At 39.5% G+C, this 26,098-nt stretch overlaps 1 protein-coding gene across 1 annotated transcript in view; it reads right to left on the minus strand.

The window, feature by feature from the left end:
* TPO (thyroid peroxidase) overlaps window positions 1-26,098 on the minus strand; it is a 102,002-nt gene that overhangs the window by 72,203 nt on the left and 3,701 nt on the right. The window contains exons 3-6 of the mRNA XM_056126439.1: window positions 23,195-23,364; window positions 20,451-20,583; window positions 8,727-8,856; window positions 5,767-5,973 (exon numbers count right to left, since the gene is read on the minus strand). Coding sequence (XP_055982414.1) covers window positions 5,767-5,973; window positions 8,727-8,856; window positions 20,451-20,583; window positions 23,195-23,364 — 640 coding nt within the window. The remainder of the gene's footprint in view (window positions 1-5,766; window positions 5,974-8,726; window positions 8,857-20,450; window positions 20,584-23,194; window positions 23,365-26,098) is intronic.

The raw sequence follows: 26,098 nt of genomic DNA on the forward strand, positions 1-26,098 counted from the left end.
AGAAGTCTATCATGCATATAATCCTCCTGGTATATTGACAGGAGATAATATAACTACCCATTGGAGTTACCAAACAACAAAAGCAGAAGAAAAAAGACACGAACACTCTAGAAAAATATTGCTGCTGCTAAATTCTACAGTAGAAATCTGTGAGTCCCCCATGCAACATGCAAAATGAACTGCAGTGTCTTAAGAGCAGAGGCAGGAATTCAGAGGCAGGTAGAGAGAAACTGCACTGCAAAGTTGCACAGGCTGACTACTGGAGACTCATGGCCAACTTACTAGAACACAAGTCAGCAGAAATCAGCAGCCAAATTAGACCCACACCTGAAAAAGCAGAGTCTATAAATAGTTGAAGTCACTGAAGTGATGAATGCTTTACCAGAGAAAGATTGATTACCTTTATCACTTAAGGTTTTCAAAAACACATCTCTGTTATTAGTCTGGCCTCTGTTATTCATTTAAACCAATAATTTTCTACACCTGCCCCTACTGCAGGGGCAGATGGACTCCTGGGCCATATACCACACCCCCTTGGTGATGTTAATCAGTGGGTGAGATGCTGAAACTGTCTTCTTCTATTTATAATTTCCAATGGTAGCCAAAAATAAACTGGTATTCTTAGGAATATGAAGCAAACAAATATTAGAGACTGTTTGCATTAATCTGGCTTCTCCTTTTTAAACATTGTTTTTGGCTTCTTGGGCCACAGCAGGCTGTGATCAGGGCTTGCTTCTGGCTCTTTACTCAAGGAACACTCCTGGTGGTGCTCAGGGGACCATCTGGGTACCATGGATTGAATCACCGTGGCTTCGTGAGCACAACTGCCTGGTTACTGCGCTCAAGGCCCTCAAGGCGCACTGGAGCGTAGACACTTTCTACCAGGAGGCGCGCAAGCTCGTGGGCGAACTGCACCAGGTGCGTGCAAAGGCTAGAAGGCGGGTCCCGGGGGTAGCAAGGCCCTGGCGGGGGTCCCCTGTGGATGTACACAATCCTCGTGCATCAGGTGGGGAGAACACTGCCCAAAATTGCAGCGCATCCTTGGCACCTGTGTCTCAGTTGCTCATCCCATTTAGGGATGGAGAGGTGTAACCGGCTGGATTTTAAAGTCTTCTAAACCACGAGCTTTTGAGCTCCAAGTGTTAAATTTGTAAATCCAAACTCACTAGAAACCATATTTTGTTCCACCCTTGCCTCAAATACTAGAGATGTATTTTGACCAAAAGGATGCCAATCATTAAGACAAAGAAACAACAATACATGATATACCATTTGGGGGTTCAGGAAGTTATTTCTTAGATATATTGTCTACTTGTCATCTTACTTGTGTGACCATGAGCTAAACCATTTAAGTACTAACCATAACCCTTGAAAGGAACAGGAGATGAATGGCTAATCTAAGCAGTTAACTGACAACAGAAAACAAATTCACACAGCTCCTGACCACGACTTCCAAAGGACAAGTCTTGCTGTGCTCTGGTATTCGCATCAACCCGTAAAACACATGCCTTCTCTGCTAAATGTAATCTTGCTTTCTGTTTGTAATGATTTTCAAATTATTTTATTGCTATTTTTCTCTCAGCACAAAACTAATGTTTGTTCAGTGATGAACATCTGGTGAAGAAAAGCAACCATGAAATTACCATATTAAATTTTCACTAATCAGGGAAACATCTTACCATTTAAGCAATATTATTTTGTAGCATGATTATTGAAAGCTGCATTTCCCCCCACATGTACAATAATTTATTTTGTTCATACTCTATGATCAACATTTAATTTGTTTCTAATATCCTGATAATATAAAATATTGAAAAATTATTTTATGGCTATTCTGGCCTCTTCAAGTGATGACATTATTGGATTTTATATACTTTTTATGTTTTATGTCATATGGCTTCAAGGGCTCCCACTAATTTACATTTACACAAGTCACGCCTGAGGTTAAATAATTTCTCTGTATCCTCAGCAACTCTGGGGATTCTAGCTCAAAATTTTTATAAATTAAAAACCATGTTATGGTTAATTAATATTTCATTTTTGTATGTGTAGTGGTTTCTATTTTATATTCAGGTGATATCAGTTATTCTAATGGGGTGTTTATTTTTTACTATTTCTTTTTAAGAACTCTTTAAAAAGTAAAGATAATGTTTAATAAATCATGAATTTTGAAAATCCATCTCCAGTTGGTCTTTTATGCTTCTGCACTGCCATGCCCTGAAATATAGCATAAAACACTCAGATTTGAGGTGAGACAGAGGGGACAAAAACCTGTAGGGTGCTGAGTGACCAAGTTGCTTCCCAAGACTTGGGATCAGCCCCTCATTTCTGTGCATGAGGCCTTTCCCCTGTATCACCTACAGGTGGTTTTCTAGCCTCCCCGCGCCCCAACCACCACACTCTGGATTTCTCCAGTTGAGCGAAGTGCTTGATACTAGAGCCTAACACTCACACTGTGCCATTCTTCCAGAATGAAGAGTTCAAATCCATGGGGAAATAGTCACTGAAAGCTGACCAAGTACTAAAAAGAGAGAAAATGGAGCAGGAAGCAAGATCACTAATGAGAATGAAATCACCTCAAAGACAGTGGACCTGGTGCCACGGAGGAGCAATGTCTGGGCCACCCAGTCCCTCTATGTCACCAGGTGTAGATGCCCCTTCACAACCTCCCAGACTCACCAAATACTCACCAGAGCTACTAAGGTCTATTCTAAGAACTTCTGGTCAGCAAAGGGATCCCAGAGCTGGTCTATGTGCATTTGTGCATGGGTGTGAGTTTATGGACATATGTGCATGTATATAAGCGTATCTGCATGCATGGTTGTGTGGGTGCAAATATATACCCATATGTTTATATATGGGTGTGTACATGTGATAAGTATATAAGCTCACAAACGCATAGGTATGTATACATGTGTACACACATATACACACATACATTCATGTGTGCACGTGTGTGTAACTACATGCGATTGTGTATAAATATGTGCACACACATGTTGATTTTTGTGTAGGTCACTGAGGCTTGACTTACTTCTGTTTTTTTTTTATATAGAATCCTTTACCTAAATCTTGACCACACTCCCTGTATTGGTTTTCCCTTCTCAGCTCTATGCCTCAGGAGTTTTATTTTATTTATTTAATTTTGCTTTTTGGGTCACACCCAGCTATGCTCAGGGGTTATTCCTGGCTCTGCACTCAGGAATTACTTCTGGTGGTGCTTGGGGGAACCATATGAGATGCCGGGGATCAAACCCAGGTCGGCTGCATGCAAGGCAAATGCCCTACCTGCTATGCTATCACTCCGGCCCTCTATGCCTCAGGTTTTAAATACTCACATTTCTTGATTCCCCATATATGAAGTCAGCAGACAATACCCCTGGAAGTTAGATACCCCTGGAAACCCCCAAGGGTATCAAGTTTGCTAGTGGGATCCACTGATCTAGCAGGAATTAAGGGCTCAAAGGCTAGGGCCTTGTGAATTGATAGAATTGCAAATTATTTATTTATTTATTTTTAAAATTTTATTTATTTACTTTTGGGTCACACCCAACAATGTACAGAGGTTATTCCTGGCTCTGCACTTAGGATTAACTCCTGGCGTTGCTCGGGGGACCATATGGGATACTGAAAATTGAACCTGGGTCGGCCATCTGCAAGGCAAACACCCTCCCTGTTGTACTATCACTCCAGCCTCCAAATTACTTATTTTAAAATCAGAAAGAAAACCCTTTTTAGTCAAAGACTTTAACATCATTAGCATATTTATCTTCATAGTAATATATTTACAGCAAATTTTCAGCTTTTTTTTACAGAGGAAGAAGCCCATGAGGACAAAAATGGGAAAGTTTCCCAAAATCATAGTGTGGTCTTCAGTTTCCTGGGAAGGATGCTCAGATCTCTCCAGTTAAACCCAGACTACAAGTTCTCTATACTCCATGTGTGTGGCCCATGGGGGCCATGAGTTGTGACAATTCCTCTGTCCTCCTTCTCTTTGTCCTTTCTAGTCACTGATGATTCATTGCTGGTCCTGGCTGTAGACCCAAACTAGTCATCACATCTGCCTTGCAACATCCTAGCTACTCTGGTTTTAGCATCAAAAGTAAGAACATTCCATTCTCCAAGAACTCTTTTTGACTAGTTTTCCTGAATTAAACTCTGGGCTGCTCCTTTAAGATGGAGCACTCTGGGGTAGTTCTTATTCCACAGCTTTAGAAGTGAGACTCATGATCACTGCACACTGGCAGATTTCTCCCACAAAGGCTGTGTCCAAATTGGTGAGCAAGGAGGTCACTCACTGCCTCTTGTCCAGGTGGAGCTTAGAAGACCTAGGGCATCAATTAAAATCCCTGTAAGATGACCACTTGTTGAGTTCTTACAATGACCCAGCTTGGTTTGGCAAATGTGATCACGTTTAATTGATGTTGCTGCAATATAAGGTCATAAATATCCCACTTTTAACAGAAAACAAACATATATTACACACAACTTCAGAGTTACAGGGACAAACCTTGAACTGTCATCTGGTGGCATGGAAATGTGACCTCCTATCTGGGTCTTGTGTCATAGTAATTTATAATTACTCTAGTTTGAATTCCTTAGTTATGAACATGACCTCTACTTAGGAATATGGGCTCAATATTGCCAATATCTCAGTCATTGAGATTGTTGCAAGAACTGATCAGTTTCATCTTAAGAGGCACTGGGGTGCTCAGAGCACCGGGTTGGAGGTACAAATTGCTGATGCTTTTAGGAGGCAGAAAACAACCCCTTGCAAAGGAGCTGGGTCAAAACCTGTGAGAGAAAGCTGCCTGATTCCAGGGTCAAGGTGTTAGATGTAATTAGAATTCAGTTTACTGAGATTTATGCAGCCCTAATCCTCCCTCTTGTTCAAGTTCTTCTTTATTGGTGATTATATATATATATATATATATATATATATATATATATATATTCAGTGCCAGACCTGTTGCAACCTCCTTTTCAGCTGCTCAAAATATCACAGTAACATGCAGCCTAGAAGACAAGTTCTAGGATGTTTCTGGGCTCCACACTCATGATAGCACAGGGCACAGGGTAAGGGCTGTGCAAGGATGCTAGTGAAGACATCCCCTTCGCTTTTCTTTTAGGTATTAAATAGCCCTTGTCAGTTTTGAAGGTATATGCTAAAGAAAAACCATTCATATCCTGCCTGAGCTGTTTGCTTTTCTTGTTTTTTAGGAGGGAAAATGATAATGATATTAATGCAGTATACTTTTGCAATGTTTATAAAAATTTCACCTACATCTTACATGTGGTTATTTTGTCTCTAGTGACTTGTCTGTTACATACATGCAGACACACATTAAGATTTAGGTCTCATTTGGTTTTCTTCATTGTTTGTGACAGTATAAAATAACAAAGCTGAAGATGACCCATTTGCTCATGAATAAACAGATAGATTGTTACAATGCATAAGCACAATGGAATATTAAGTTATAAATTAATCAAATTTTAGTCCACTTAATGCTGTAGAAAGAGGGAGAGGAACAGTTCAGAGCAATGCATGTGAGAGGACTTGCGGTAGGTACCTATAAATGGAACATGTGCACATGACATACACATCTGTGCATAGATCACTTCTATTGGATGTACAGGATATTCATAATAGGTTTTATCCTCAAGAGTAGGGCTCAAGGGAACCTTGACATTTCAATTTTGACTTTGTATTCATTGTAAAATGACATTGATTAGCTTTATGTTAAAAATTGTAAAGTTAAATTTTACCGGAATGGGAAAACATGGGTTTTGGTTTTCACAGGTCAGCTGGCAATCCGTTCCTGCACCAAATGCAGCTTTACTGGTGCTCTGAGGCGTGAAGGCAATATCATGGTCAATATATTGCCCCCATACCATCAGGAGATCAGAATACTGATCATCCTCTGTGACAGCTTCATTGGAAACTTGAATGACTTGTCTGGTCACCTCCCGAACCTGGATGGGAAAGAGTAGCTGGTCAGGATCCAGGAAGCTGCTCTGCAAGAAACAGTGAATCGGGGAGGAGGGATGAACGTGTTCCCAGGAGGCTGGTGACCACACAGAGGGAGTCTCTGGGGTTACAGTGAGAGAAGGAGACTGACTGTACACCCTGGTGTGCTGCTGATCTAATGGGACCTACTTAACTGCTGTAAGTTTCCGTTTCCTCATCTGCAATGGATATCAAAATATCGATCTTTAGTTCTGTGAGGTGGATTCAATAATCACTATATAGTCCATAGCGGAAGGACAGAGTCACAGGTTTCAAGGGTGGAGCCTTGCCCTGGAGGGCAGAACATAGAACCACCAAGGAAGGGTGAAGTAAGGACACAGCCAAGGTCTACAAAATCTGGGAGAAATCTCTGACTTGACAGAGGGTTTATTTCTGGGCCTTGGAAGCTAATAGAGTTTGTCTGAACAGATTTCAACATTGTTTGGAACAAATGATTCTTTTTTCATTCTTTACTTTTCTTCTATTCATTTTGAACCAGGAAGCCTAGAACGGTGATCCTATGGCTTTCTCACCAAAATATTTTGAAAGCAGAAAATTTGTTTTCTAGTTCCACTGGTCCAAAATGGAAAGGAATTCTGATCTAAAAGTGCTCTTATATACAGCTTCATTTTGATTAATTTAATGATCAAGTCTGTCACCATTAAGATAGTGAAATTTAGATGAGATATTGAAATTTGAATTGATGTTGTCATAGAATGGAATTTGGGGGAGCTTTTGTTTGTGATATGGATATGAGGTTTGTTTTTTTTAATCACAGAGTAAATTACTGTGGATAGGATATTGCCTCCATTGAATAGCATTGTATATTTATAATTCCTGAGGCTGTGAATAACATGACTTTTAGCCTTTCAAACAGGAAGTATGATGCATTGTGTTTCTTTTTAAGGTCTGCTAGACAGAAAGATTATCTTTGATTTCCTAGTGGGGTCCAATCTAATTGTATGGATATTTAATATCTAGGAACCTTTCTGACTGCAATTAGACAAGAAGTAACTCTGAAGAAAGGCACTGAGAGCTGCAATGCGGCTGACTTTGAAAGGAAACTCCAGGAGCAAGGGAATCCAGAAAAGGCAAGGGAATAGATTCTCCTTCAGACCTTGCAAAATGAAACAATCCTGCCCATGCCTTGAATTTTTTTGATAAATGAAACACACATTTGGCCTATAGAAATAAAAAAATAACAAATTGGTTTATATTTAAGCATTACAGAAATTTGCAGAAATTTCTAAGATTGAGCTTTATGTTTTCAGAAATTTGTTGCAGTATAAGTAAGAAAGTACTATACATTTAAAGATATTTTAGCTCTGACTTTTATACTTACACCAAATATGTATTTATTTATATCATAGTGTGTTAATATATTTTTCTTTTTTGGGGGGGTCACACCCGGCAATGCACAGGGGTTACTACTGGCTCATGCACTCAGGAATTACTTCTGGCAATGCTTGGGGGATTGTGTAGGATGTTGGGAATCAAACCTGGGTAGGCTGCGTACAAGGCAAATGCCCTACCCTCTGTGCTATCACTCCAGCCCCGATAGTGTGTTAATTTTGAGGGTTCAAAAAATCTCTGGTTGAACTGGCCTATGTATAGCACAGAGTTTCCCAAAATTATTTGACCTACTTCCCCCTTTCCAGAAAACAAGTTATTCAAAGTCCCTTGGAAACCTTCCGTCTTTCTGAAAGAGCCTTCAAAGGCACGTAGGCTACTATCTCTCTTCTAGATTATTCCATCGCCTACTCCTCTAGAATCTTCAAGGGTGATATTACTCAACTGGTCTATCAGGACAGAAAAGATATTCTTACCCAATTTCAGAAATAGTTGAAGTCAAAGATCTTTGATGACTTGTGGGAAGTTAAGGGTCAATAGCTTGAACTGGTGCATTAGAGACAAGAGCATTGAATTTTCTCTATAGCATTGAGCTCTAGCTCTGTTTACCTAAGAGTTTGGCAACAACTGATCCTCTTATCAAACTTCCTTATGAAAAAAATCAGTCCATGAAAATTGCTGGATTCAGTAGGGAAGGAAAGGAACAACCACATACAGCACATGTGCTCAAATACTTACTTCTCATACTGAGAATTCAATTCTATTGACCAGCTGATCAAAAGGAACCAGACTGGTTTAGCCACTGATATGAATAGTTTAATTAGGGACAAAATGATCTGGTTTTGGACAAAATTGATTAATAGATCGGGAATGAGTTCGGCAAATTTACCTTTTGGGAATAGAGTGATAATCATTATACATATATGAGCATGATGTAGCATGATGATGTTAATTAAAAGTGTCTTTAAACCTGTCTGGGCCTAGAAAAAATTTTTATTTTTTTTTAGAATTAAAAAATATACTTAGGAATAGATTTTTTTAAACACTGAAATGATTGCAAATAAAAGAGTTCAATGAGTTGAACTTAAAATATGCATTGTTACACCCACTAGCTCTATGATTTTCATTCTTCAGAGCCTCATCTCAATCAATAGGGAAGAGTCAGTGACTTCCCACCTCACAGGATTGTGAGGATTGCCAGAACTGTGCAATATAGTCAGAGACAATGAAGCATCTATCCTCTCTCACATCCACCTGACTTCCTCATGCCCTGTCTGAACAAGACCCCAGCACAAGCTCCGCTTCCACAAGGTCATGGGAGATTTGTGAACATTAAGGAAACCAGCTCAGCAGTGTTTGGGGTACTGACCGGGGGAAGTGAAAACCCATTGTATAAAAAGTGAGGGTTCCATCCTCGAGGTTCACTGATTCCGTCTTCATAGGTTGGAGGAAGCCATCTCGCCAGAGCTGTGTTGGAGGCTCCCCATCTGGGGTGGTCTCTGGAAATAAACATGAAAACGGGTTTGAGACAAGGAAGAAGGAAAGAGATAGAAAGCAAAAGTGGAGTCACTTAAGAGTGTCACTGTACAGATCTCCTCTGCTTGGGATGCATAACACCTGGGACTGTTAGATAACATTGGGTTGTCCTTGCTCCTCCCCTCAGGGAGCTAAAGTTTTATTGAGCCACTCCCACAACAGTGCAACTGAGGCACCCCCAATTCCATCAGGCACTAATAATCCTATATTGCTTTTCTCTTTTCTATATGTCATTTGCATGGTTTATTTAACAATATCCTCTTTGTATAGACACAGGAAGACAGTTCGTGCTATGCTTTATAACATGGGAGTTAATAGACTCCAAAATAATATTTACTCCTCAGCATCCATATTTACTTGACTTAAGCTCCAGTTATCCTTAGTTCCTAGAACTCTAAGAGCAGGGTCCCGATGAGGGACTGGATGGACCCAGGGCAAGATGTGAGCTACCCTGGCATCGAAATGTGCCAGGCCAAGCACCATAATACTTAACTATAAATTTAGAGCATGGTCATGGACAAATTCTTTCATAACCCAAAAAGAAGTAACTGAATAAGTACCCTGCCAGCGTTAGAAAAGAATAACTTGGCCTGAGGACTATGGTCTGGAATATATAACAAGATGTCCTCAGGAAGAGTCAAACTTTAAACTTAATATATCTCTTATTGTGTTCATACAAAATGACATTGATAGAAATATTATAAGAAGTAAATTAACTATGACTGTTTAAATGGATTACTAGCTGAGGAAAGGAGAAAGCAATGCACCCTGGATGAAATCCCACCCTTGAGCAGATCTCCTTAGTAATCGGGAATGCTGAATCCTCAGATGAGATTTTGTATTCTCCTAAAGGAGAGGTTTTACATCTATTTTTTGGTTATTATAATGTTCAACCCCACCTTTGTATCCCCACCCTTCATAATTTTTATAATTATGCTGTAAGGCATAAGAGGGAAGGAGTTGAAGATGAGACACTGGGACTAGATGTTAGGAATGAGAAAGTTGGGACTACACACTGAAGACTAGACGTTGAGGATTAGAAAATTGATGACGAGACTTGAAGACAAGGAGGAAAAATAAGATGACTGGAAGTAGAGGACTATGAGACTATGATGAGATGAGGAAGAAGATATAATGAAGGTATAATGAAGGAAAGGACTTGGAGGTCCATTAGGAGACTAGGATGATGGAACCCTGATGACCAGGACTACGACCAAAATGATGACTATGCCTGCACCATAAGGGAGAGAACTGATTATGCTGGGGAGGAGAGAGAAATAAACTGACTACCAACCAGCCTGGGGCCCAGGTCCTGTTTCGCCATTTCCCCTGGTCCTTCGCCCATGGACTTGCCTGGGGAGGCAACTCTCGGCCACCGAACACTCAAGTCCTGCACATGTGTTCCTGTCCCAATTTATCTCTTTGGAAATTTCCAACTGCAAAGAGGTGTCTCTGGTTGAATATGGACACAAAGAACCTCAGAGAACTTGATTTTCAAAGCTCCAAATTCTGGCACACATCTTTGCTAAGCTGAAAATGGAGGTGCAGATGTCTGTAGATGTGCTTTCTCTCATTGTTTCTTTAAAGGTATGTGATGTAGTGCCCTTCCTTGAAGGATAAAAACTACTGGGGCTCTAGACAGAAAGGCAGAGAAATAATGCTGTTTTAAGACAGCCTTTAATTAGGCACCAGGTTGCCATGTGGGAATTTGTGTCTCTTCCTATCGTAAGGATTTATCTTTAGGATGAAGTTTCTGTTAGAAGCAGGGTTCTTTGGAACTTGTTGAGATGTTCTAAATCCAGAAGTGAGATGGTTGTCAGGGAAGAATGTATTAATATATTTATTTGAATTAAAAATAAGTCAGTTATTTTTCTGAAGGAAAGTTATTTATATTTGGTTGATGGATTTGACAATGAGAGTGGACTTAGTCAATTAGTCTGGGAAGAAATTTTTCTCATTGACAGAGTGATTTTGAGTTTCATTCTGTGGGTCAAACTGTATTTTGATAAAAATATGAACAACACATGAGGCAAAGTTGTATTTGGCAGCATTTTGATTTTATAAACAACTTCTGAGCAAGCAAACTATCTCAAAGCCAAAGGGGGAACAGGAGTCTGTTGAGATGCCCTTTCAAAATAGGAAAAGTTTTTCCTGAAATTGAGGAAATGAAAGACTAATTGTTGATAACTGACATTTATGCAAATCAGGGACTCTCCAATTTTTATTTACAAAGGAAAACTGAAGAACCTGACTGAGTTGTCGACTAGAAGATCAATGAAAGTGATTCAAATGATGACTCACTATATGTTTATTTCTTTATGCATCTCAGAAGGGATTTCTAGATTGCTCGAATGAACATCAGCAAAAGTAAAATAAAAGCACAGAACTGCTGCTAACTCCTCTTGCTTTCGAGTGACACAAGGTAACCATCTAATTCATAAGCCAAAGTGAGAGAATCTGACATGTAGAAGGTGGTATTCATTTTTAAAAATTAATTTCAATATTTCTATAGTTTAGGTAAGATAACTACATTAGTGCCCAAATGCACAAAGTTACTGCACTTCACCACTACCAGAGAACCCAAGACCTCCCACAACTTGTCCCTGTGTCACCTCTAGTCCCATCATCATTTTTCCCACCACTTCCCAAGGTCAACAATTTGTTACTGTTCAATATTGATTTTTTTCCATGTTTTTCTCATTATATTCCACAGATGAGTTAAGATCATTCAGAACTTGTCCTTTTTCCTCTTATTTATTTTGTTTAGCATGATACCATTCAGTTTCATTCATAATGTATGTAATGACTGCATAGTTTTGTCTTTACTGACAGGTAAATAATATTCTACTGTTATAGAATATTATATAACATTATACTGAGAGATATAATAATAGATTATATTATTATTCTATAATAATATATAGAGTCTCCTGCCCCCACACCTGGCTGTTCTCACCAGGGCCCCTTGGAGAGGGGATGGGTTAAGTTTCCCCCCTGCCAAGAGCAGAGCCCCGGCAGCAGAAGACCTCTGGAACCAGCCACAGCCATGCTTAAGACCATTCTCCACACATTCTGACAAACCTCACACATGAAGGAACTGGCAGAGGAACCCAAGTGTGCTGGATTTGGGGCTGAGATCTCCAAGCCTGCTCGGATTGGGACTGGGCCTCCTCCACCCAGATCTCCCATCTTCCAGTAGCTAGACGTTACACCCACCAACTACCCTCCTGCTCTCCTGTGTAATCCCATCAACGGCCAAGAGCCAGAGACTATAAAACCAAGCTTCCAGAAGCGTGCAGCCTCGCAATCTCCTACTGTCTAGTTCTAGCTCTTGGAGAACCCTGCAGGCTACCGAGAGTATCCTGCCCACAAGGCAGTCTGACAAGCTCCCTGTGGCATATTCGATATGCAAAAACCCAGTAACAATGATGGGTCTAATTCCCCTGACCCTGAAAGAGCCTCCAGTGTGGCACTTGCTAAAATCTCAAGACTAGGACAAATGGAGATGTTACTGGTGCCTGCTCGAGGAAATCGATGAACAATGGGATGACAGTGATACAGTGATAGAATATCATACATAACTTCTTTATCCATTCATCTGTCATTGAACTTTTTTATCCATTAATCTATCCATTTTTATATCTTGGCTATTGTGCTAAACATGGCAATGAACAGAGGTATGTATATATCTTTTTGAAATAATGTGTTTGCACTTGGGGTCTAGATGCCAAGAAGTGGAATTGCTGGGTCACATGGAAATTCTATTATTATTTTTATGAGACATTTCTACATTATTTTTCATACAGACTAAACCAATCGACATTCCCATCAGTAGTTTATTTTAAAAAATCATGTTTATATTCTTAAATTATTTTTTATTGAATCATGTGAGAGAGTCTCATGCTCTACCGACTGAGTTACCCGGGCTGGAGTGATAGCACAGCGGTAGGGCATTTGCCTTGCACGCAGCCAACATGGCCGACCCAAGTTCGATTCCTCCGCCCCTCTCAGAGAGCCCGGCAAGCTACCGAGAGTATCTCGCCTGCAGGCAGAGCCTGGCAAGCTCCCCGTGACGTATTTGATATGCCAGACACAGTAACAACAAAGTCTCCAATGGAGACGTTACTGGGCCCGCTTGAGCAAATCGATGATCAACGGGAGGGCCTTTACCTTTTACCTTTTTACCATGTGAGAGAGATCCTTACAAAGCTGTTCATGATTAGGTTTCAGTCATACAGTATTCCAACACCCATCCCTCCACCATTGCACATTTCCCACCACCAATTACCCATTTTCCATCTGCTGCAATCCCCATCCCCTGTCCCAGCCTGCCTCTAAGGCAGGCACATTTCTTCTCTCTCTCTCTCTCTCTCTCTCTCTCTCTCTCTCTCTCTCTCTCTCCTTCTCCCTCTTTTCTCCTCTCTCTCTCTCTCTCTCTCTCTCTCTCTCTCCTTCTCCCTCTTTTCTCCTCTCTCTCTCTCTCCTTCTCCCTCTTTTCTCCTCTCTTTCTCTCTCTCTCTCACTCCTTACTTCCTCTCTCCCCTTTCAGGCATCGTGGTTTACAATACAGATACTGAAAGGTTATCCTGTACATTCCTTTACCTATTTTTCATGCTCAATTCTTGTCCAGTTTGATCATTTCTAACTATTATCACATGGGTTCCTTTTCTATATTACTTACTTTATTCCCTACACATACTTGTGGTCAGTTGCAACTATTGACCAGTCCTAACCTTTGTTTTCCCTGGTCTTGGATATCAGTCTTCTAATACATATGTAGATATATGATATATATTTTTATAAATATACCACAAATTATATTCTTAATAACATGCCATTGTGTTCAAATGCCTCATACAAAAGGAACTGTCTCAGGTAAAAGTATCATGATCACTTGGTCAGTGAAATTCTGTTCATTTCAATAAGTTAATCTAAAAAATTCACTTGTATGTTAAATAATTATCACAATTTATAATGTATATTCTGAGTTAAGTAATTATATTCTAATAGTGCTTTGGGGGGGTCATATGTGGTGTTGTCCACAGCTTACTCTGGCTCTGTGTTCAAGGGTCACTTTTGAAGGTGCTGGGGAACATATGTAGTGTCAGAGACCGAAAATGGGTCAGATGTGTGCATGGCTAGCACATTACCCACCATGTAATATCTCTGGTGCCAATGGCAACCTCTGAAAAAATTAAATCTCAATTTTGAAGAAAACAATGAACTGTTAGGCTTCATGCTAGCTGGAAATTTTCTGATTATGAAAATTCAATTGCAAAATGCAAAACATGAAATATATAAATATGTATGTGATAAAAGTTGTATAAGTATGGAAGATAAATGCAGCTATAAAAACTAGGAGCTATTAATAGTGGTGGTTACTTTTGTTCATTTGTAGGGTCAGTAAGTGGGAAATAATTTTGTGATTAATACATCACTAACCTCCAGCATATCTACATGGCTCAATTTGCAAAACTATAAAGGATGGCAATGCATTCAATTAGCTGCAATAAGTTAGACCGGGAAGATTGGAAGGCACTTTAATAAAGTGCTTAGATTCGTTACAGTTGGTTTGTCTTTATTGAAATTTCATAAAGTGCTGCTCAGAGGGAGGTGTTATTTCACTCAATTAAAAATAATGAAAGGTTAATTTAACTGCTTGGGTGATGATCTTTATTTATTTATTTATTTTACTGATTGACTTTTATATTTCAGTCACTCACAAAGATGTCACAATAGCAGGAGCAGATATGTGACTGGACAGTCAGCACCAGCAGATGCTTCATCTTCATGATCACAGCCCCCACCTGGTCAGCTGGACCCAGGAAAGTTGACAAGTGCCTGTGGTTGAATTCAGTGGGTCTGGAGGTACTGATGGCCATCTTATCTCTTCAAAGCTCTTAAATGTTGTTCAACATTTTACTTTTCCTTAGAAACTAGAGTCTCAGTCCAACGAGGATCAACTTACAGTACTGCACTATCCCTTGAGAAGATTTACATTACTGGAAGAAACATGTTAATGCTGGTGACAATTAGTTAATTGAAATATTTTTGGAAAAGAGCTGTAAGGAGACAGATGGTTTTTCACAGTGACTCCAGCTACTTCTACTGATCTGAAATGTGAGCCTCTGTCGTGGGGTTGGTCAGATAGATCTATTGCCTTTTCATGCACTGTATCCTAAAGACAAAGTAACACTAAATTCCCAGCTAGAAGGTTGATTGTAAAGCTCATGGGGATGCTGGGAGACTTTGGTCTTTGGTCAGTATGTGCTCTTCCAATTATTGTCATGGGTATAGCAGAGACTAACTCTGCCCCCCTTGAGAAGGAGCACAGTATCACCTTATGCTGTAACCTGGGGTGGGTGTGGGAGGAATGTAGCTAATAATTATATACTGGTATAAAACTGGAAGTTAGCTCTTCACCTCTGCAGTAAGGGCTATGTGGATACTTTTCCATCAGCACACAGTACCCAAGTGGCCGGGGAATGACTTAGATGCCTAATGTCCTGTCAGATGTCTTAAAGTGTAAGGAGATTCAGCTTATTATTTATCTGTTTTCTGGCAAGTTACTTGATTAGGATGATTAGAACTACTCAGTTTGTAGAGCAGGATCAATGAGGGTGGGTGTTTAGACTTTTCTGTCGGCCCAAATGATTTTCTGTTAAGTAGTGGCTTTCCACATTTTTCTTAAGTCTCCAAATAGAAATATGACTTGTTTTGGAGTCTTTTATTCCCGTACTATACATTGTAGCATTTCATATAAGAGGCCAAGGCCAGGTGCACCTGTTTTACTTTTTTCACTTTAAGGTGTCACTAGTAAATGATGTCATAGTATCATGTCCAATACTTGTAGCATCACTTGAGCTTCAGTCAACCACATTTTTTGTTGCTTACAAAATATCATGACAGGAAATTTAAAGATGTCTCAAAAGGAAGATATTGTGTTAGAGAATTTCATTCCAGTAATCTCCACAAGGGATTAACTTTGTTGAGGAAGTTTTTGAATTAAATAACATTTAAAATGAGGCGAAAAGTGATTGTGAATATAACTGCAAGAGAACTATCTAGAAAAAAGGAAAGAATGTAGGGTCTTATCAAACATTATCTGTACATGCAAACAATTTATTTAAATGACAGATCCTACATTTGACTTGGGTTTTGACTACTTGAGGATAGTTAATTTATAGACTTATATACTCGTTTTTTATACATAAAACATGTACCATGTCCATGTAGACTCTGAGTCTGACTTTTCATTTTAATACATCATATTATATTTATACAATTATCATTTCTTTTATTACTTTATGGATTTTAAGGTTGCATAGATCACAAATGTTACACCACAAAAGACTTTTATTGCAGAATTCTCATGTAAAGGAAATTTGGAATGAACACTTGGTAGGGTTCTGCCTTACAACCCACAGTGTCTATTTTACTTCTTATGTGAGTCTGGGTGCACATTTGACAAGATCCTGTATTTGTCAGATACATCCAATAACAGGATGTGTCTACCGCTTTATGCCATGTGAATGTCTATCCTGTGAACATCTAGGAAGCTGAAGACTCAGGTTTGTTCATGCTCATTGCTAACTTGACATTATGCGGAGCCACAAACCATGTTCCTATAATTTTGAGAAGTAATCCTATTCAAATATTAATCAAGAGCTCCTAGGAAAAATGCACACTGAATTATATCTGTAATCCTCTGACTCATGCCTTGGGCTTAAAATATAGAGGTCTACACGTTGTACACTCATTTCATAATGATTATCACTTACTATATTGGGTATCGTTATGAAATGAGTGTATAATATGCTCTAGGCCCAAGGCATGAGTCAGAGGGTCAATTCAGCACAAGCCCAAATTATCTGGTTCTTGACACCCAGGTTCTTAGAAACTAGTGAAAACACATTAGTGCTGTCAGAAAACTAGTACATAAGAGAACACAGCTGACCTTTTCAAGCTTACTACCCTTCATGGGGTAGTAAGAACAATGCCCCATGGTTATCTTCCAGACCTGATTAATGTAGTACTCAGGCATTTGGGACCACATATAAATTAGTCCAGCTAGCAACAGGAAGGCCCACTCTGACTTGCTGCTAGAGGACCATCTAATTATAATCACAGTCCAACACCATGGGTTGCTACCCAGATATGCTGAAAATTGGCTCTAAAATTACATCTGTGTATTGAAAAACAAAAACCCCTATAGCTATGAAAATCAGCTTACTGAACAGCTGGGATCATGTACTTGTGACAATAATCTCCAGTGGCTACTCAAGCTGACTTAATGAGCACTGATTCCATGGGTTCCACGTAAGTTGCCAGACACAAGCAACTATGAGTACTGGACCGAGACCAGGTCAGCTAGACTTCCATGCCACATCAGTGGATGAGGAAAAATGATCCCTTAAATATTCCTGATTCTTTTTAATTTCATGAGGAATAACTCAAAGCAATAATACTAACGATGTTCAGTGAGATAATAAAATCAGTTGAAGAAACCATCAATAAGTTAAAAGAAAGTTTGAGAGAAAGAATGAATAATCTCATCCAAACAGAAATTAATGTGCTGAAGGATACAGTAATTGAGCTAAAATATATACAAGCATGAGTAAACAGCAGAATAAAAGAAGATGGACTTAAATTTGTGAACTCTAGAACAAGATATTGAATATTATCAATTTTAAAAAAGGGAAAAAATAAAGAAGCAAAGAACAAAGCATAAAGAGATATTTACATAGAGATCCTATTCAGTTGAGTACTAAAAAAAAACAACAATCTTATCATAGGAATTCCAGAATTTCTGTATCACTGTATCACTGTATTCTGTATTCTGTATCACTGATGTACCCCGTTGTTCATCAATTTACTCGAGCAGGGGCCAGTAACTTCTCCATTTGTCCCAGCCCTGAGATTTTAGCACCTCTCCTTACTCATCTTTCCCAACACTACCGTATTGGAGGCTCTTTAAGGGTCCGGGGGAATGAGACCCATTATTGTTGCTGTTTTTGGCATATTGAATATGCCATGGGTAGCTTGCCAGGCTCTGCTGTACAAGCTACTCTAGGTAGCTTGCTGGGCTCTCTGACACACACACACACACACACACACACACACACACACACACACACATCCCCCTATGAGGCTGCTTCTCCTAGAAGAGAGCATAAAATGACGCCCCCATAACTATGCCACTGGACTTCGCGCCAGGCTGTTTTCACTTGGGGCGCCCCAGAGAGGGGTGGGTGAGAGCCCTCCCTGCTCCAAGGGACCCAGCCCAGGCAGCCGACCTCTACTACCCAACCACCGCCATGCTCCAGGCTGCTTTCCACACTCTTGGGCTGAGCCTCACTCATGAGTGAACATATTTCTGGACTGCTTTCAAGGCTGCGCAACACATCATAAGACACTTCCTACCCATTTTTTATAATTACCACACCATATTTGATGGGGTTCAGACAGTAGGCAACAAAATCATAGAGGGAAATTCCAGAAGTTTCATGGAAGAATTTATAATTGATAGTATCTCCATCTGAGGAAGGAGATATGTTGCCTAATCCAGAAGTCCCAAATTTGTTCAGGACAAAATAAACAAAATAAACATTGTGATCATATGACAAGAAGAAGAGAGATGAATTTCTAGAAGCCTCAAGAGAAGTGCAAAGACATACATAGGAACTCAGATTTATCCAAGAAATACTATTTAATGGTCTTGTTTTGAAAAAGGAAAGAAAATCCCGTGGGAAGCAAAAATATAAATAAAAGAATATGGGAGAAAAAAGGCAAGTGATAAAAGGAATTCACAGAATGAACTCTAGAAGGAGTGATGAGCCTTGAGCCCAGAGCCAGAACTAAGCCCTAAGCACTGTTACCAGTCATGCTGCCTCCCTCCCAGCAAGCAAGAAAAATCTCAACAGCAACAAAACACACAATCCTTTCCAAAAAATGGGGAGAGAAGATGGACATATGCTTTCTCAAAAAATACATACGGAGGGCCAACAGGTTTATGGATAAATGCTCATTATAACTTATTATCAGGGAAATACAAATCAAAACAACACTGAGTTGGCATCACCTCATAGCAGTGAGAACTTCCTATACCTAAAAGACTAGAAACATGCAAAATTATCATGGAAGTGTTGAAATGAAATTCTGATTCACTTTTGGTGGTGATGTTGTCTGGTTCAGCCACTAGGGAAAATAATATGGAATATAGATAGTTAAGAACAATATACATGACAACCTTTCAGCATCTGTATTGCAAACTATAATGCCTAAAAGGAGAGTGAGTGTGTGTGTGTGTGAGAGAGAGAGAAAGAGAGAGAGAGGGCATGAGAGAAGATAGGTGACTGCCATAGAGGTGGGGGTAAATAGAGGGGGGTGGGGTGGTTTGTTGGGATGGAAGGGAAACTGGGGACACTGGTGCCAGGAAATTACAGTGGTGGAGGGATGAGTGTTGGAACATTATATAACTGAAACCCAATCATCTTTGTAATGCTCTATCTCACGGTGATTCAATAAAACAAAAAATTGGAAAAATAATTTAAAAATACAACTACCCTATGACTTATCAAATCTACTATGTGGTATATATCCCAAGAACACAAAGACATTTGTTTCAAATATATATTTATACCTAGGGCTGGAGTAATAGCACAGCGGGTAGGGTGTTTGCCTGGCACGCAGCCGATCTGAGTTTGATTCCTCCTCCCCTCTGGAAGAGCCCAGCAAGCTACTGAAAGTATCTAGCCCACATGACAAAGCCTGGCAAGCTCCTGTGAGGTATTCAATATGCCTAAAACAGTAACAACAAGTCCCACAATTTGTTGTGAGATGTTACTGGTGCCTGCTCGAGCAAATCAATGAACAATGGGAGAGTGGTACTACAGTGCTACATATATTCATACCTATTTTCATTGCAGGACTATTAAAAATAGTTACATTCTGGAAACAATCCAAACGACAGATGAGTAGATAAATCAATTGAAGTATATGTACAAAATAGAATACCACTCAACAATAAGAAAAGATTAAAAGTTTTTTTTTAAAAAACAACTATAATCTGTATGGAAATAAATCTGAGGGCAAAGGAAAAATGCCAGATGATCTCACTTATAAGTGGCTGACAAAGAAACAAAGTGAAGCAACCAACAGTATAACATGAAGATAAGCACTTGCATTCTGACAACAGAAGTTACCAAGTTTGAATAAGAGGGAGAAAGTGGTTAGGGAAATGTAGAAGGAAGAGGCAGATTGAAAGAGACAGCAGGATGGTGATGGAATCATTTGGATTTGTGCTGTGGCATAAACATTAACACTATCATAACTGTTATCTCAATAGTTAAAAACATTTTAAGAAAAGTATTTTTTCTGGTCATACTGGGTGCTAGATGCTCTCCAGACATGGTGATGATGCAAAGAAGGATGGTGCAGATGAGTAATCAGGAGCTCAGAAGCAGGGATTTCCACAGAGTCTGGAGTCTCCTGATGACACCTAATGATGCCAAGGAACAACTTACAATGGCGGAGTATAAAAATGTAGAGAAAGTACCTGTTGTTACATGCTCCTGTGATGAGCCTGTATTTATTAGCCAGGCAAGAGTTTGGGCATTTGGGGGGCAGCATGAAGGGCAGGCAACCCGACACATTTGCAATTGTGTTCAGTATGTCTTCTGACAAAATATCTGAAAAAAAAAATACAATAAACTATAGGCATTGTATTTATAATCACAGATCTGGCCAATAAAGTTGCCTGTCTAAAGTAGATGGATCCCACACATTGGGATTTGTAAGTGATCTATATCATGCATTGCAAGACATTTTTCTCCTTTACATCAAGTACTTCCATTTACTCCCCTTGAGCTTTCTTATTGCCAGGAATGTAGGTTTTTAAATTTATTTTTTCTCTGTGATCTTTCAGAAAAGCAGTTCTAAGAGTTCCAGTTCCCTGAGAGACACACAGTGAGTACTTCTCAGAGTCCTCATCACCCTTACTCGACACATCTACAGATCTATTTGTCACAGTTGAACAGCTGAGACAATATGTAAGCCATGATTTCAATGCTTCAGAAGACAGTGGATATGAAGTATTTATCTCCTGTCCCCTCCAAACCTTCTTTAGTTATGACTACCAAGAGTGTTCATGTGTTGATGTACAAAATCCCTTTTTCCCTTCATATTGATTTTTGGTTCCCTCTTTTATATATTTCTAGATTAGAGCCCCCCAAACAGTCTTTCATTTGCCAGTTCTATCACTATTTATTCAACAAATCATAGTAAAAATATGATTGTGTCTATTATTCTAAATGACATTGATTCCTATGAGATGGTTTACACAAATCTTCAAAAATATAAACATAAACAGATGCTAATGAAATTGAGATAGTCACTAATAAAACACTTTTCTAGGTATTTCATTTTCATATTGGAGAGAAGCAAAATCATTCCATTGATTTTTGATTTTGAAAGCCTGCCATTTTCACATTGAAAAGAAACAAAATCAGCTTCTAAATAACCAGTGTTCACTAATCAATCTTGATGGAATCCCTCCACTTGCAGCGGTACATAAACCCCAGACTACAATTTGCATTTAGTTAGTAGAGAATGTGCATTTCTTTAAAAGATGAATACAAACATTTCTCAACAAGAAATGCTAAAGAACAGGCCAGAGTATCATAAATAAACTCTATTGAAAAGAATCATATGGTCACAAATAATATTAATAAACAAAACTAATAATAAGAAATGCCTGGAAGGAGGGGTACCAACATCTAATTATAGGCATTGCTTGGTGATGAAGTGATAGGGGATTCATCTGAATCCTTTCACTTTCCTACTGTCTAAATTTTGTAGACAATTGGACAGCTGAGACAATATGTAAGCCATGATTTCAATGCTAAATTTTGAAAATAGAAATAATTTTAAGAAGCATCATAAATTATATTCTTAAATTATACCTTCTGGGAGTATTCGATATGCCAAACACAGTAACAAGAAGTCTCACAATGGAGACGTTACTGGGCCCGCTTGAGCAAATCGATGAAATTATACCTTATGAACTGAACTAAACACATCAAATGAATTTCTTTAAACACTAAACTTATAGCCTTGATCAAAGGTTGTTAAGTTTCTAAAACATAAACCAAAGTGCTGGTATTTTCTAAGAGCAGAATTTCCATCCCTGCTGGTTTGCTAATTTACCCTGAGATAAAGACAGGGACCAACAATCCTTAGAGATATTTTATTTTTGAGGGCAGATGGATTTTGGATAACCCCAGCAATGCTTGGAAGTTACCACAAACCTGCCTCTATGGTCAGGAATAAGCTCCTGGTCGTATTCAGGGGACCACATGTTATTAGGGACTGAACCAGGATTGGTTGTAGGCAAGACAAGAGTTTAAACCCTTTTACTATTCTCTCTGGCTCCATAAACATTTTTTAAGTATAATATTTGACAGAAAATCCATTTCAAGTGAATGTTTTATTGCTATAAAATCATTTCAACTTAACTGTCTGAAAATTCTGGTTAATCCTTCTTTAGCTGAGTCTTATTCAAAAGCTAATAAGTGAGTATTAAATTAATCTGCAGCCAGTTAGGAAGAAGGGCTCAAAGATCAACTAGCTTAAGGCATCATACTGAAAAATGTATGGACAAACTCATTAAAAAGAAAAACTTGTTTTCCAGTTCCCCATTATAAATTACAAATTTCCTTGTGACTACAGACAAAATATTTCATTAAGGTGGCCTTCTATCAACTCCTGTTTGCGTCTCTTTGCACTTTGATCCGCCAACAGCACCTGAGTGAGTCCCGGTGCTCACTACCATAGGGATGAACAAATTGTGTCTTAGAGGCCTCGAACATCCTCACTGATATGATATCACACAGGGATACTCTCCTGTGATTGTAATGTGCTGACTTACACATAGAAAAGTCTCCTCAAAGAGCTTTTAGGCATTAGCTTCCAGGTTTTAACCAGGTGAATTGGGAGGCATGGAAAATTTCCTGTTATTTTATAACATAAATCAGGATACTTAGTTTATTGATCAGTTCTCCAAATTTGATGTGAATAGCACATACAGTTACTTCCTAGACTGACATAATCAGAGTATGGTAGCTGTATAATCAGCATTTAATGAACTTCTGTGTTTATCCTCTGAATAAGTAGGAAAGTGAGCCCACAATGCATGAGATCAAGTCAGAAATGTGCCCTGTGCAATGTTGCCCCCTAGGAAAAGTCAAGGCTGTTCCCTGGGAGCTGCTGTTCCTGGACTGAGAAAGACACCCAGGTACTTGCCTGTTGGAGTCTGTGATTGTTTAAGTTTTAAGTCAAGTCTTCTTTTCATTGCCTGTATTGAAGTTACCATTATTTCTGCTGCTCGAGAAATGGCTCGGCTTGTTGGTTCAGGGAGTTTGGAAAAAGACAAAAGCTGAGATGGAGAAATGATTTCCCTTTTGTTGAGGTTTCTATAGCACAAAGAAGAGATATAGAATAAATTATTCTTTTAAGACTGGCAATTAGTCACTGATTAATTGGGTGGACCATTATCGAATGTGCTAGGCACTGCAGAGTGTTCTAATATAAATTTTTACATAGAACCTATTCACATAAGTCACAGAATTTAGTAAAGAGGTAAGATATAATGATAGATAATCTAGCTTATTAAAAGGTAGAAAACCTGGCCAAATTTTGACCTTTAAATACTTCCGTATATGAATTCACTTGATTCTCATAGCTAGGTAAGATAGATATTCTCATTCAGTCCCACTTAATGAGGCACAACAGAAAAACCACACAACTCATTGCACAACAGAAAAGAGCCACAGCAACCCACCATGCAACAGAAGAGTCACAACAACTCACTACTCAACAGAAGAGTCACAACATCTTACTACACAACAGAGGAGTCACAACAACTCACTACACCACAGAGGAGTCACAACAACTCACTGCACAACAGAAAAAAGCCACAACAACACACCACACAACAGAAGAGAGTTACACAACTCACTGCACAACAGAGGAGTCACAACTCACTGCACAACAGAAAAAAGCCATGACAACCCATGTGCAACAGAAGAGTCACAAAAACTCACTGCAAAAAGGAGTCACATCAACTCATTGTGCAACAGAAAAGAGCCACGACAATCCACCAGGCAACAGAAGAGAGCCACATAACTCACTATGCAGCAGAAGAGGGCCACAACACACTGTTTATAGTAGCAACCAAAATCACCACAAAAGTTTTAGAAAGGTGGGAAGCCTATCTCCTTCTCAGTCCTGTAAAAAAAATCCTACCCCCTCAGGCCAGCTCCTCCATTTCCAGCAGCAACCACAGGAGGCCAAGACTCAAATCTCCAAGTTTTGAGACTGAATAGGACAAAACCTATGTTATCTCTGCAATGAAGTTGCCATGATCTGATTGAATTTAAAGAGCACCATCACTGAGAACCCAGAGAGGTCTGAAGACCCAACCCTATTCCTACTGATATAGCGCAAGTGAAAGTATGGAGCGCCAGGTGAATTTAGTTGGTCATTTTAAATCTTGTCCTTGGAACAGGTTGCCAATCAAAGGAAAACGGGATGACTGATTGGAGGTGGATGATAGCAGCAAATAAAAGGAGACCATCTGCTCTACTCTCTCTCTCTACATCCACCACTGCCCCTGCCCCCACTCCTCACTCCCCACCAATCCTATACTTCTCTCTCCTTTAAAACCTGCACAGGCATACTGCAGGCGGATCAGGTAGGGCTGCAGCACCCAGACAGATGGCCTAGTACAGGCAGGCCTCGTGGACTAAGTCTGAAGCTGATTACAGGAAGGGCTCAGATCCCCAAGGGCTTGGATGCCCAGACAGGAACAGATACTGAGCACAGGAGTCTTACACATGTGCACATGGCTATGGCTGAGACCTAGGAAGTTGGTACAGGAACTTTTGAGGTACATTTGAGAGGCTCAGTGACAGGTATAGAGCACAAAGAATTCACCTGCATGTGCTGGTCATGACCAAAGACTAGGACAAGGAAGCATTGGGATACAGTTATTGAAGAATAAAGGTAAAGGTAAAGGTAAAGGCCCTCCTGCTGATCGTCGATTTGCTCGAGCGGGCCCAGTAACCTCTCCATTGGAGACTTTTGTTGTTACTGTGTCTGGCATATTGAATACTCTCGGTAGCTTGCCGGGCTCTCCGAATTGAAGAATAGTGAGTCTAAATTTCTCCTCAAGGGAGTTAGTAACTGCTTTGTATCCAACAGTAAACAATACTCTACTTTCTCTTTGGGCACATTCTGTCTTCAACACTATTTCTTCATAAGTGTGCTTGAAGAATTTTCTGGGATAAATACAGCCTTTATTTAATACATTCTTCCACAGGAGAAGATTCCTTTAAAAATAAACAATTGAACATAAAAAAAGATAGTAGAAGAATTTTTAAAAAATGCCCAAAGTTAACAGAAATAGAACTGGTCTTCAGTAGGAAGTTTACCATCATGGGGGCTGAAGGAAGAGAATGGGTGGAGGAGACACACAGGGACAGTGGAGAAGGGAGCCAGCACTCTGATGGAGGGTGTGGTGCTGGAAGGTTTTATGCATGAAACCCTATATTAACAGCACCCAGACAGATGGCCATGGTAAGATAAGCTGAATCTCTCTGAGCAAACCCACCACTGCCCATCAGATCCTGCTTCTAGTCCATAGCACAGTGCTGAGCGGTAGAAAGCCTATTCCTCGTGTTATGTCTTCAGAATGTCTCTGAGGCATCCACTGGAGGCAGCCCAATTTTCCAGATTCCAACTGTTTTCCTCCTTTGTGTTACTAAAATTAAATTTTCACCACTCAGCACATTCTGTCCACTTTCCGTTGTTTCAACAACAAGAATTAAGACAAAACCCAAGCTGTAATGGGTGAGAGGCTAAGTCCCCTATGGAGAGGAAACTGGATCTAAGATGATACTGCAAAGATCTCTTTCAGAAATTTTCTGTGCCAGCACTTACTTGCGAAGGGATTTTAGGAAGTTTGCTGCTGTAATTCTTATTATGTTTTCAGAACATACCTATGATCATATCTCATTCTTCTAAGTGTAGTTTTCAAACTCTGCTTCTCAATACTGTATGCTTTTGTACATGTGTGTATGCATGTGCATGTACATGTATATGATATCAGCTCCCAAATCCGCTTCAAACCTGTTCCATGTTCAAATT

This window comes from Sorex fumeus, unplaced genomic scaffold, assembly GCF_029834395.1.
Source record: "Sorex fumeus unplaced genomic scaffold, SorFum_2.1 ptg000006l, whole genome shotgun sequence".
NCBI lineage: Eukaryota > Metazoa > Chordata > Mammalia > Eulipotyphla > Soricidae > Sorex > Sorex fumeus.